General features: G+C 40.1%; 1 protein-coding gene across 1 annotated transcript in view; it reads right to left on the reverse strand.

Moving 5' to 3' along the window:
- Positions 1-6495, reverse strand: part of CUX2 (cut like homeobox 2) — a 158157-nt gene extending 151662 nt beyond the window's left edge. Inside the window, exon 1 of the mRNA XM_053473143.1 lies at positions 6322-6495. Within this exon, the coding sequence (XP_053329118.1) occupies positions 6322-6384 (63 nt within the window). The 5' untranslated portion in view covers positions 6385-6495. The remainder of the gene's footprint in view (positions 1-6321) is intronic.
- Between the last annotated feature and the right edge of the window lie 8499 nt (positions 6496-14994).

The following is a 14994-nucleotide window of genomic DNA, read 5'->3' on the forward strand; positions in this document are numbered from 1 at the left end:
TGACCTTGCCCTGCATGATGTTTAGTTCAATCAGTTAGGTGATTCGCTGATTTAAATATACTTTATCAGGAAGGATCATCCAAACTTTGTATTTTTCACAGGATGTGGAAACCTCCAGGTGAAGGCTGGTACCTTTTAGTCTGGTGGGGCAAATCCAGCAAGTGACGGAACACATTTAGCAGATAACGCACTCAATGAAGCTTAGAAAGCCCATAAATGAATCTGGCCGGGTTATAATGCTATTGTAGACACTCTTTGGGCTGTATGTGGAATTACAAATAAAACACACAAGAGAAGATTTAGGCGGTAGGCTAAAATCTTTATTTCAGTGCAACCCAAGGGGCAACTGCCCCACTTGCCAACTTCCCCTAGAACTGGCGCACATCCGCAAAAAGCGTAAGAGAAATCGGGCATGCTGTTGATAAATGAAATGCCCCCTCGATCGGTCTTTAGCTTGAGAACTACTCAGATTAGGTTACACGAGGCATATAATGCGGTGTTTCACAGCATAGGACTGGGCAGTCTGGATACTAATGCAATTCCTTTTCATTAAATGCATGTTCCAAGGAAATAGAGAGAACACGTCCCACCCAATGAAAGCACACTGGGGCATTCCTTGTGTTTTAACATCCCCCGGTGCTCTATGGCGGCCTGCCTATATAACACAATCTTACTGCCAATAAAAAATCATGAAGGTGATAATGCTTTAACGACAGGCAAGCAAGAGGTTGTAAGATAACAGGTAAAGCAGACCTGTAACACAATCCAGTGAGCAAATTGTATACGTTTTAAATGATCTTGCGTTCCGTGATTATTTTCACCTCTATGTGCAAAAAGATGACCTTTAATAGAAGAAAGCAATTTACAGAGACAAAATATATGCATGCAAAAAAATGAAAACACAAGCTTCACGCTAGATTGTCACGCAGGCCAGGACTGGCCATCCGGCAAACCGGGCAAATCCCTGGTGAACCAGCGCCCATCAATAACTAATAATACATATAGATCTAGGAGAGCGGTTCAGACAGCACTGACATTTTTAAGACAGAAAGTATATTTCTCCCTCCCCGCTAACACACTTAAAGGGATTTTTCTGGCTCAATGGAAAGGGAAGTTGATGGAACTGTGTTCTTTTTCCGCCCTCGCCCACTGTGTAACTGTGTTATGTTGGGAAATGCACTTAAACCAATGTTTCAGCGTAACCTGGAACATTTATCAAGAGCTCAGGGTATGTGTTTGCCAAACAGGAGCAAGCAGCAGCTACAATCTGCGGTTACTGAAGTTATGTGTGAAAACATCTCTGGATTAGAGAGCCAAATGTACATTGTTACTTTTATGAGTTGAGAGTACATCGTCGTATTTAAGATCCCTACAGTTCAGACTTTATATGATAAAAGGAGACATATCAGTGTAAATAGCCATGGGCGGGCAGCGCATTTGTCTAACATGTTCCATGACAGTATGTACAACACGCACCTCTGGAGCTAACTGGGGACCTCACTGTCCCATCCCAAGTCAATATTCAGAATTACACAACAGTTACTGACATAGCATTCTATGTTAAGAAGGATCTTTTGAGACGATCTCCAACTCTAACAATCACAACTTAAATTATCTGTTAAAAAACCTACTGAGAATATCCAGAATTTCATAGAGAAGCACGTGGCACAAGCAGGCCACAGCTATATGCTAGACAATATTCAGGGCCAGCCCTGGGATAGCTATGAAGACCTTAAGCAAAATGAGAATGCTACTATCATATACAGTATGCATTATATTAGAACACATGGAGCGATGTTGTACAAGGCACAAAACCTTTCACCGTAAGCACAGACATTACACAGGGGTTGCCAAACACTTTAATAATGCATCATTGCCGCATACACTCCAACAAAGTAATATTATTTATGCTGGCATTAACAGTGACATATTCTGGACTAGGCTTGGCGGTAGTTCTGGGGGATGTGATAGCCCCTGTTCCACTTTTCCAAGGAAAGATCCCCCCTTTGGGGTGATTGGACCCCCACTGGACATCAGCTGGTTGGTGACATATACCTGGTAGTCAACTCCAATAACTAAAGGATGCCTGATCCAATTCCCATGCAGTAAGATTCATTGGAGTCTATGCAAAATGGTCTTAAATGTGCAATAAAAATGTTAAGAAAATAAATAAATTAGGGACTAGACTTTAATATACTAAATTTTACCTGTATTTAATGAATGCTCTGCTGAACTTTACAACCGTAAACAAAATTGTTCACCATGAGAGCTGGACTCCAGGCCACGAGGGCCCCAAATAAACCACAAATATTGCACTTCCCAAATATTTGGCCAAATTAAACCATCTCGACTGAGCTATCTATGCTAAATTTGGGATATCCAAAGATCATTACATGTTTGTGACCCTCATAGCAATTTGAGGTCAACAGCCATGCGGATTGCTAAATCCATCCGTAAAAGTTTCCACAATTTAAAAAATTAAATACATTCTAAGAACTGACACCATGAATATGATATGATAAAGCAATCATGAAAAATAATAATAATAACAATAATGATAATAAATAAAACAAAATCTAAATAACATTGTTTCATTTGTTTCTATATACCTAATCAGTTTAAAAAATATATTAAGAAATACCTATTTCTAAAAGCTCAGCTGAATTGGCAGAGGACCGAGTAATGTTCTGTTACGGCGTACTAAAAAGGAATTGTGTTTTCTCCGTCTTCAAAGCATTTATATATTGTGATTTCCTAGAGGGATAAGCCCGTTTAATATCCATGTAAATGAGCAGCTACATAGCTCTTTGAGATTAAACAAAGCAAGTAACCCCCCAACTCTCGCCTCTCATATAGCCAAGCCATTCTTTAATGATTAGCGCTTCTATACAATATGCGTTAATAAGCAAATATGCACTGAAGATTTTCCAAGAGCCTGACTGTCCTTTAAAACATTAGAACAAAAAAAGGGCTTATTTGGTAATTTCACAGACCAATAGCGCTACAGCTGTACACATAATTAGGTGGCCCAAAGAGCACTAGAAAGGGGTCATTTTAATCTAATAAATGTGTAGAGCTTGCTAGCTTAAAATACACAAGCGACCAATCGGTGGCCTAAATACGGGAACGGTAAAGGTGAAAGTACTGAATATTACTTGCTTAATGAAAATGTTGTTAACTGACATTCAGGGATGAGTGAGCCCAAATACCAGTGCTCCAGACCCAAATTATAACAGGGAAACAAGAGGATCGCAGCCAGCTCTGCGCACATCTGAACCTGCGCTCTGCAATCTCCCGTATCTGCCTGCCATGCTCCTGTCATTCCAAATGATACAGAACATCAATCATACATAAAGAGTCGCTGCCCCGAGCCTGCCCCGGTCTGATTTACAAACGCTAGCAGGGAATACACAGGTACCGTTTCCTTTCATTCCGGCTCGGCGTACCCAAGACCACTTAAAATAATACCCTCCCCTGCAAGAAATTACAATCGCCCTGTACAAAACATGACACCACTTTCAAATGAACCAGCTCAATAACAAGAAGGGTATCCCCACATATGTACATCTTCACTAAAACATGCGAATCAATACACATAGATCAAAGTCTCAGTTTGGGTGTATTACATATACATACATGATAATACATACATACATATATATATATATATATATATATATATATACACACACATACATACATACATATGATACTATTTATTTATATATACATATATATTTAAAATATACACACATTGTATTTACCAATGCATTGCTTTTTCAATCTTGTTAATACGAGATTTATAATAACATTATATCACAACCTTAATTCATATACAAAACACACAATGATTTCTAACATCATAAGGGCAAGAGAGAAATAACACAATTCTTTCAGAGAGCCCACAAATTATTGTTATTATTATTGTTAATTTGTTTACAAAACACCAATGCAGTAACATCAAAACCAGCCTGTTGTATCGATGTATAACACATGGAATATAAATAAGTATTTAAAGGAATAAATAGTTTCTTGACAAATTCCAGCATATCTATTGCAAACTGAACCTTATATATACCGTATATATATACCGTATATATATATATATATATATATATATATATAACATTTACAGAATGAGAAAACAGAAACGTATTGTTAGGGCTAGTTATCATTATAATAGAAGATTGCAGAATTCTGCATTAACCCTGCTGTGCAAATTGCCTCTCAAAACCGATTTATGAGATTATAAGTAAAACATTGTTAAATATGTATATGCATTTCTAGTAAATCAATGATGGTGCGCTGAGCACTAAAACCGGCAGGATAAAGGCAGTGTAAAAGTACACCATCTACATTAAGTTAATGCAAATAGCTGGACGGGGCTTTCTCCCTTCTCCTCTTCTATAAATCAATCATAGCTTCCAATCATTACATTAATTGTACTTTGCACTGATCAAGGCAAACAGCTGAAACTCTCCCAGCCCTGCAATGCTTGCAACTGTTCAAACAATATTTTATTTTAAACAGTGCCTGCCTGGTAAAGCACAAGCCGTGAGCATTATTAACCTCTCTGGATGCCAGGGGGACTAGGAAACCTTTCAGTGAAAAGATCCTCGTGGCAGTGAATGTGTTAAACTGTGCAGACTGCTTTATAATTTCCTTAGATCGAGGAGGAATAAATCAAAATGATACGGTGTCTGGTATGCTGGTATAAAAACCATATACGTTCTTTCTCTGCGTATCGTGGAAAGTAAAATAGACACATTTGGTAAAGGTGATACTGATATATAATAGATTGCAAGCTTTTGAGACTATTTAGGTCTCTTCTTCAGGCATATTATCCAGAATATGGCTGAAGAAAAGACACCGAGATAGTCTTGAAAGCTTGCAGTCTATTATGAACTATAATGGATAATATGACTGAATTAGAGACCTGGATAGTCTCTGAAGCTTACAATCAATTATGAGCAATAACAGATAATATGCCTAAAAAAGAACCCGAGATGTCTCAAAAGCTTGTAATCTATCATGAGCTATAATTTATAATACGCCTGAGGAAGAGAGCTAGATAGTCTCCAAAGCTTGCACTCTATTGGCTAATGAACGTATCATCTTTTCCAGGTTTGCTCTTTCTTTCTATAGGGAACACAGTAGAACTCTATACCTTTATCGTGGAAAGTTGAAGTATGTTAACATCTTATTGTGAGAGCAAAAATGCAGTGGGAATATACCCAATTCTAATAAAATAATCCAATGTCACGAAGGTTTACTTACTAAGGAATACAATTCACCCCTAATTTGTTATTAATTGTTTGCCGTTTCCGAATAAAAACTACAGATTATGGGTTTGAATCGTTAGAATTAAAGGTTTAAGTGAATTCTGCTCTGGTAAAGAATGCCCAGCAAAATACTGATCCCACCGCTGCCGCTTTCTCACATCCACATGGTTTGATATTTGGGAATTTTTGTGGACCAACAAAAAATCCACCTGAACCATTTGCCGTGGGGCTTGCTAATATTTGCCATTTATACAGGAGGACCAGCACTGAACCATAGATTAGATTCGCTTTGTAGGTCCTTCAAGCAGCACTAAGGAGTAAGTCAGGTTCAAGTGCTTCCTCCATCCATTCGCATACTTATCATTAACTCTCTGTGCGCTGGGGACAACGGCTATCACACTGTTAGCAAAGTGCCATGGATGCCCACGAGACAAAGGAGACCATTTAACCCCTTGGTGCCACTGAAAAGTTCAAAGCCAATAGACTACCTTAAAAGCAGCACCTGTATTAACTCCTTCATCCCAATGACCAGACCAGAATCTGACTTTCTCCACTTGGCAATAATTAAACTTCAAGTAAAGCGAATGTCAGTATCTAGATGGACCTTACAAGCCATCCAAATCCCATAGAATGCTGAGAGTGTAGCAATGATTGGTACCCAACATACTACATCGGTAGCGAGTTTCTTTCACTGGGGGGCTAATACAGCCCCATTCTGTTCATTCCCAGGACCCCCTAATCAGTGCCAGACCGGGGCATTAACCCCTGCGATAGGGGCACCCACTGTAGGGGTCTCTTACCCCCTCCAGTCCAGCCAGACACACAGCCAGCCGGCTCCCTGAGCTTTTATGGCTGATGCTGCTGATCAATGAGTGAAAGGAACAAAGGCAAAGAGACAGCGAGCAGATCAATTCCTAATACCCTGTGACTGCACCCATTGTAACCCCCAGCCCAACTTCCCACCCCCAGCACCCAGGGGCGCCGCACTTCTTAACCCCTCCGCCGCCCCCCTTCCCCTGCACCCCAAACCAGCACCCACCTGCAGCCGGCGCAGATCAAATCTCTTCCAATACTGAAACATTGATCCCACGTTGGCAGCCATCTTGGGGGGGATATTGGAGAGATATTAATGTGTGTGTGTGTGTTGGGATATTATTTTCTCTCCCACCTCACACCGGGCTGGACCAGCCTCTTCTCTCTCTCTCCTCTCTCTCTCTCCCTCTTCACTTAATCCCACTTGCAGCCATTCAAACCCACCCAGCCAGGAGGCAGCGTGCTTTGTAAATCCCTATAGAGCAGCAGCGGCAGCAGCATTTCCCTCAGGTCTCCGGGTCAACCCGGGACTGATCTCCTCGAACTTGATATATATATTTTTTTCGTCAAACATATCGATAGTGACGTAACATGCAGATCGATACACCCTGAGAGAAAGGGAGGGGGCGTGCAATTCAATTAACATGTGTGGCTTGAGATGCTGTGTGATTATAATAAAGTCCCCCCCCCTCCCCTTTACTGTCTGCTGGTATAGACTGCATGCAGGGAACAGGGCAGCCACTGGCTTCTATAGTCCTAGAAGATCAATCATTCTATATGTGCTGGTAATATGATCAATGCCATTAAGATATGGATTGTTTGTGTAGGTGACATTTGCAATGGATTATAATAACACCATGCATTATTAGTAATAAATTATCAGGTATATATGTTAAGTTTGGGTGGATATCTTGGTCTTGATTCATTTCCAATATTAATGTCCATTTGTATGGATTTTGGTTCCTCTGTATAGTCCTTATAAATTTAATGGCCAGTAGAAAAGCGCGCTGTCACTTATATTATTATTTTATTATATTATTACATCATGTAAGTATTATTTTGGGGGGTTGGTATCCCTGGTTGGATGGGATTTGTGAGATGTATATAGAAAGGGCTAGCACAGGCTGGCAGAGGTGGCCCTCTTATTGTGCCGGTGGCACAAACATCTCCTTGATTAGGTTGGCCCCATTACATATGGAGTCCTTTCCACTGGGTACGTTCACGGGACAGCCAGCTTTATACACACATTTAAGACAAGTATCTCAGTTTATGTCATTTTCTGCCTTTGCTTCTCTAATCTCCATGATTTTTGTTTCCTCTTCATCTGCACTTTTCTTCCATCGCGTGCGTTTCCCTCAACTGCATTCACTCACTAACTGCCATAGAGGGGTAGTTGCGGTTGGCATTGACTAGCAGAATATGTGACTTCCCCAAAACCGGTGGCATTTCTGATTTCTTTGGCTACTGTGTTGGTCAGCCTTTTCTTGGTTGCCCTTCTTTTTTTAGCAGAACACCTCTATCTAACCATATCTGCTTTCTCACGTGTAATTACGTGGTTGCCTACGGTAAAGAGGCAGCGTTTAAATCCCGACCGGATCCTTTTTGTGCATCTCTTCTTTGTTTTCTACGGATTACCTTTCTGTTTTGGACATGCCAGATAGTACATACTGAGTGCGTTGTCGGACAGATATGTATTAGGCTGCTTTATCACTACAACACTTAAAATTGCTTAAGAGTCTCATTAGAGTTAAAATGCAGGGCAGTCTCACTGATTCAGCTCCTTGGTAGCCATGAGAAATTATATAGGACTGCCCAAACTTGGGGTACTTTGACATAGTGGCAGGCTGAGCAATGTATAGTGTGATGGAATCCCTGATATCTATGCCTAGTCACTGGGCATGCTCTGAATTCTTGCTTTATTTTGTGTACTTATTGGTCATTATTATTCTAGCCCCAACCTGGGAATCTGAATGTGTGTCTTTTATGCTTTTTAGGTTGTGCACTCCTCTGTTTTTGTATATTTCTTGTCCCTGCTGCGAGTCCTCTCCTGTCTGAGTCTTAAATCCAATTGTTATTTATATTGGCCCCTCACAGCACAGCATGGGCTAGTTGTACAAGAGGTCTGATGCCTGTACCAGGAGCTCTCGATGTACCTGGGTTTCTTCCTGTGCATGTGTGTGTGTGTGTGCGTGTATGTAAGGTGGTCTTAATCTAGCACTACAGGGGACTGATGAGCATAATATTGTTCATAATAATGTTCTTACCCTAGTGGTATAAATATAAATAAATGTAAATATAAACATAAATATTTATGATTTCAAGCTATCATTTAATGATTGTTAGCTGCGGAAAGTGGATCTGAACATTACATCATTCGATTTGGATTTTACAGCATGATCAAACTGTATTTGGTTTGTGCATCATTAAGGAATATTCACATTGACGTACACTGTATCCCTCAATTGTTGCCTTTCACTTTGGGTTATTATGCGTCAGTACGCTATCCACATAATAATGTGGGGGGAAACCTGGCGTAACACAACCAACCGTTATTGTGTGTTTTTTGCATCTTTTGAACGCTTTGTAAAAACTTACCCTGGAAAGGGTTAAATTGTCACTGGAATACTATATTTTTCCGCTTATGTTCACTTATTGTGCAGATACAGATTTTTGCAAGCCATATATATATATATAGAGAGAGAGAGAGAGAAATGTAGCAATTTGAAGAATAATCTGCATTATGTTTAACCCTTCTTTTCTTATATCTGAAGGAAGAAAAGGACAGTGGCAGCAGCACGTGGCTTCTATCTGCACCCATACTGTTTAGACTAAATATATATACATATATTACAAACACATTGTACCCATCCTGTTTAATGTAGATATATACAGTAGTTAGATTAACCAGGTTGGGCGCAAAGTGTTGGAACCCATGTGCCGCTGCTATCATTGCCCTTTTCGTCCTTAAGACATGAGAAAAGAAATGTTGAACATAATGCAGCTTACTTTCATATTCATTTTAAAATAAACATATTAATCATACTCATCGATGTGCAATGAACCTACAAGTTGTGCACAGGTTTTCTTTGACTTGAATGAAGTTAGCGAGCTGCCCCTATGTAACGTCAGAACGCCATTCACATGGTGAAAAATTAGCCAGTCATTTTTTTTTTTAATCAATTCTCCGTTTATTGGTAATATGCACAAAAGCATAATACAGTGGGAAGTGAGTCAAACATAAGATCATACAGGTGCAGCCGAGATATGACAGAAGTCGATACAGTAATACATTTTGATACAAATGTCATAGGAAGTATAATCATTGTCCATTGGAATGGAAACAACATCAGAGGGTGTAAGTGGCTGTAGTAACACCTGACCAAACTAGGAAACCAATAATCTTCACAGTCCCGACTGGGGATTACGGATATAAAAAATGTACAGAATAAGAAACAAAGCAAACATCAAACCGAAAACTGGGGTGTGGTATGCTGTTTAGTTATGTTTGGTGTGTTTTTCAATTGACTTAAGTGTTTGAAGTGAGATATGGACCTCCAGGGTAAAAAAGAGGGGGATCACATCAAAAGAAGAGGACATTCCAAGTCTCAATCTGTCTCACATCTAGATATTATTATCCAAAATTGTAAGGTAGGTAGGAGAGGCGATAAAATCCTGCCACGGGAGCCATTTTAAATCATTTTATAGCCGAATCCCTTAGAGGACATGGTCAAACTTTCCATTTGACAGACAAATGACATCTTGTTTAGCCAGGCCCTAATAGGCGGAGACCTGGGCTGCTCCCAGAACCTGGGAATTACTGATTTAGCCGTGCTAATGATGTGGAAGGTAAGGGATCCCTTATATCTCCCATAAGGTATATTGTTATGGTGCAGAAGGAATGCTTCAGGGGAGAACTGGAAATTTGGGTCTTCCACAATAAGAATGACCTGTAGAATCTTATCCCAGAACACCCTAATGAGGGGGCAGGACCAACACAGGTGTAAATAAGTCCCTGAATCAGAACCGCAGCGCCAACAAAGCAGTGATACATGTGGGAGAAGATGATGAAGTTCCGCCGGTACTTTGTACCACCTGACAAGAAGTTTGAAGGCTGATTCCTGTATTTTGCTTGAAATTGAACCTTTGTGTGTTATCAAAATAATCTTATCCCACTCCTCCGATTCTAGGCTAACGCCTGGGTCTCTTTCCCACAAGCTCATATAATACTGTTTGGTATCTGAAGAGGGGAGTATTAGTATGGCGTAAATTTTTGATAAAAAATGTGTGGGGTCACCTTCGGCAACACACAACCTCTCAAGAGAAGTAAGGGACCTGTTTGCATTAGAGTCCAAGAGCAAGGGGGCGTCAGTCGACAACTTGGCCGCGGCGATGGAGAACAAAGAACAGCTGTCATCATTTTGTGTAATCATATTGTGCCACGCAGACCCCAATAACGCAACAGTGCATTGGAGTATTGCGGTCTGTGCCTCTGTGTCATTACAAAGAGTTTGTGTCCCTGTGTCATTGATTGCGAGTTTGTCTGTTAACTTTCTCTGAATTTAATACAAGGTGTCTGATGACCTACAGCTGGTCGAGATATACTATGCCTGACTATTTCCAGGTAAGTTTAAAATTTTAACAGTGTCCTCTTGTATGGTCAGAGTCGCCTTGCAACCACTTGTCCGCCTCTTTAAAGCAGCTACCTACGGGTAATTGTCAGGGGCCTGGGGACCGTATCAGGCTGGAGTCCCTGTGCAGTGGCAATTTGGGTGTTGCTGTGTCGAGTTGCAGACAGCTGTCTGCTATAGCCTTTGACTTTCTTTTTGGCACCATCTATAGTTATTGTTATAGTTATCTCATTGTTAACGAGATAACGGACAAATCCAGTAATGAGTAATTTTGAGACTTCTACTAAACATACATTTGCCAATAAAACACGGCGTAGACAAGCTGGCGGCACTGGCAGGCTGTTTGGGGACAAACATAGAACACAAAAGCTGTTTGGGGACAAAGCACAGACAAGCAGTTTAGGGGCACTGACAAGTTTGGTACAGACAAATAGACTAGTGCAAATAGACCAAAAACGATTTCGACAAATTTTTTGTCCATTTTTTTTCGGACAAACAAATTTTGTTTCCTGCCTTTTTGTTTGGGACAAAAATTGGAGGGCTTCTTACATGTGAAATTGAAACTTGTTGTCACTTACATTCATAAACTTTCTCATGCTCTTTCACATGCTCTCTCTACCTTCCCCACTGACCGCTTCCGTGTCCCTGTCTCGGTGCCACACAGCTTATCTTGCATCTTCTTGTTCTCCTGTCTTCTTTCTTCGTCCCCTGCTCCAAAAAGTATCTATTCTTCATCTGTTTCTCTGTGGAGATGTTTTGAAGCAACAGACAAAGATAAGAAGTGGAGCTGTGTAGCACAGGGAAGCAGTTGGAAGAGAATGTAGGGAGACATTCAGAGACAGCATAAGAGAAAATAAATGAGAGTGTGAGAGAACGTGAATGAGAGTGGGTAAAAGTGTGAGTGAGTGAGAGTGAAAGAACCAAAGAAATTCCAACAAAAATTCTGAACTCTTTGCTTTGCTTCATTTCCTTTGTAGGACTTGATGAAATTGCAAATTTTGCTAAAACTGCAATTTTTACACTAGTCTACTGAAAAGCTGTTTTGGGATACAGGCAAGCTGTTCGGGGCAAAAGGCTATTTGGGGGCACTGACAAAAAGGAGGGGGCACTGACAAGCCGTTTGGGGACAAAGGTGGCACCGACAAGCTGTTTGGGGACAAAGCCAGCAATGTGGTACATAATGCTTGGTGAGGTTCAGGGGCCCCGGGGCAATTGTGTGGTGCTGCTCAAAGGGACTTTTACAAGAGGGAACTCCCCAACCAGCTCAATATCACTATGCAGAGTTATGTTAAACCACAGTCTCCATAACATACATTACTTTAAGAGATGAAGCATTGGGATATGACATCATATCCCAGCACTCCACAGTGAGGATGGCAGCTGCAGAGGGGGTAGTTGGGGGCACTGCTGTGGTTCAGGCCCACAAAATGTATCACTTAGCATCTAGTCCACAAAGGAGACCTAGAAAGTGGTTCATCATTTCACAGTCTGTAAATCTGTTTATATATAATGCTGCAAGCATTATTTTAGACATTGCTCCTATCATGTGTTCATGACACCCTTTTAAATCATCCAGTGTATATTATTATTATATAGGGACTAATCAAATGATTGAACTGTTATAATTTTCTTGCAAGCTAATATTTTTTAATTAAATGGTCTATATTCCTGTATTTCTTCAAGGTTTCAAGTTCAGGGCTGCAGGCACAGCTCTGTGCCCCGGGGCCATGCAAACTGACATCCATCACAGGGCAGAAAGAAGTCAATTTGGAGCCTTAGGCTATCACAGCCAAGTCTGAAGAGCCTCAGAGAGAATGATGTGAGTTCCTATGGACATTGTGGCAGGCCTTAAGCCATTTGCTAGTTTAATGCTCTTAATCGCTTTGTTGCCTAAGTTTAACCCTTTCGATGTTAACCACGTACACTGTACATATATGTTATGTGGTTGGCAATCTGGGCCTAGAATGCCAACCACATACCTTGTACATGGTGGCCCTGTATAATGTGCTATTTGTAATCACTTTACTGTGTGTAGTGGTAGTGTATTGTTAAATTGTACAGTTAAAGTGTACACTTAAACACACAAGAATTCTGTTAAATAGGAAAGCCTTGTGTTTACAGTTAAACATGGGGTCTTCATCTAACAGATAAGAGAATGTGACAATACCAATCATCAGCTTCTCCAAATAAAAATCTAATCGCTGCCCTTAGGTCCATGGAGCAGGCAACCTAATATGTATCCTTGCTACCTTGGTAACCTATGCTCTAGTAAAAAGTTATCAGTTCTGAGGTTAGCTGGACAGCTTGTAGGGAAAAAGGGTTTACATTTAAAAGTGGAAGGTTCATCTTACAGGGAAGAGAATGCTGCAGATCGGTCAGAGACCAATTGGCATCTCCAATTGTGAAAAGCAGTAAAATGATAGCTGAGCTCCCAATGGGAGATTGATTAAAATCAATGGGAGTAGCAGCAACCAATTGCATGTACGATATCTCAACACTGATGTTTTACAAGCATACTTGGGATTGTCTGCTGTTTTTTCCTGCTGATTTCAATGGGAGCTCAGCTTCCTTATGCTTCCTGCTTTTACTATAGGCACCTGAAGGGTGAGTTGAATGAGACAAAATTCTAATTTTCTAAAGCCTGTAAGTAGACTTTTCTTTCTTTACTGAGGGTATTACGTATCCAAAAACCTGTTTTGTTTTTCGCATTTTTACAATATATCTGTTCAACCACAATTCAATGACAGATAGGGGTTTCTTCTTTTATACCACTTTTAGATGTATAGACCAACACATAATATAAATGTATACATTGAAAAAAAACCAATATACCTTATATGTATAGAATTCCTATATCTTTGTGCCAATTATAGGGCAATATTACCTTGTATACATTGCAGTTTTAGAAAATAAAGAGTTAAATGCCATAACATATTAAAGAAAAACAGTTTACATAAAAAGACAACATTTCAGATGGGTGCTAGCCTTTTGCTCTTATGCTGGTCATCTTTTGATGGCCATGGTAGGCTCCCTGTTCCATGCATTGATCACTGCCTTCAAGCAGCAATCTTTTGTGAGTGGAGCCTTGTGTGTAGTGTAAAGACGAGGCTTTCACACATATAGGAAGTTCACACGTGATCGTGCAAGACTTCCAACATGGAGAAGGTAAGTGATGGTTCCCAAGGACTGACTCAGGTGCAAGGCAATCATCTGCACTGGGAACCATCAGGTAGTGGTGTGCGCAGACTTAAGTCATAACGTACCATGCTGTCATGATAGGTGTGAAGGGTTTTTAAGTATTAATTTAAGAGTGTTTGTGATCATGAAGTCATGGATTGCTTCTAGATTGCATTGAGACTGCCTGCCCTGTAACTCAAGTTAATGGACAAAATAGAGAAATGTAATGCTTAAATACCCTGAAGCTTGACAAGTACATTTGATAGAGGGATTTATTTTGTGGCATTCAGGAGAGGCTCAAGAGAGCATGTAGCGGACAGCCATCACGTCCATAAAAAGGGAAATGATACTAAAACATTACATGTTGTCAAGAATTCTTGCTACTTTTACCATATGCAGATTATCAAAACTTTCTTTTTCCCCTAGTATATCCTCATACTAGGAAAATGAAATATCCTTATTCTCCACCAATTCATAAAAACACCATAATGCATGAAGAATTTTAGTAATAGGATGGGATATTTCCAGGGGCAGCTGACCTGCGGGTGCAATTGCCCCAGGGCTGGTTCTAATTCTCCAAATAGGGCTAGCTTGACGTCCAATTTCACATTTCACCCGGTGTTATAGTGTAACAGCAGGTATTCGTTATAGTAAATATTCCAGGCTAGTGTACACGTAAGTCTGTTTTATCTATGAATACAAATATATATGAATTTGAACCTTCTTGGCCCCGTGAAACTTAGAAATAAACATTATTCGGCAGTTCGAGGTTTCAATTTGCCCATGTGTTGCAAAAGATAAGCTACATTACAGATATCAATGGCTAGACATATTTTAAGAGCTTTAGGGGGTCAAAGCTCAGTATATGACTCAACTATGCCGTTATAATGCTACACAATTCCATACAACATGTACTCATTTCTGTGCTTCCCAGAGAAATACATGTGTGGTCCATAAAATGCATTGAAAGACAGGGTTAAGCTTATATTGTGTTTTTTATCCCTACCCCCATTTTTTTTTTTCAATGATTGCAGACCTTGTATAGAGATGTACAATGTTAGCCTTAGAAAGAGTGAATTGGGTAAAGATGATAC

This window comes from Spea bombifrons, chromosome 1, assembly GCF_027358695.1.
Source record: "Spea bombifrons isolate aSpeBom1 chromosome 1, aSpeBom1.2.pri, whole genome shotgun sequence".
Classification (NCBI taxonomy): domain Eukaryota; kingdom Metazoa; phylum Chordata; class Amphibia; order Anura; family Pelobatidae; genus Spea; species Spea bombifrons.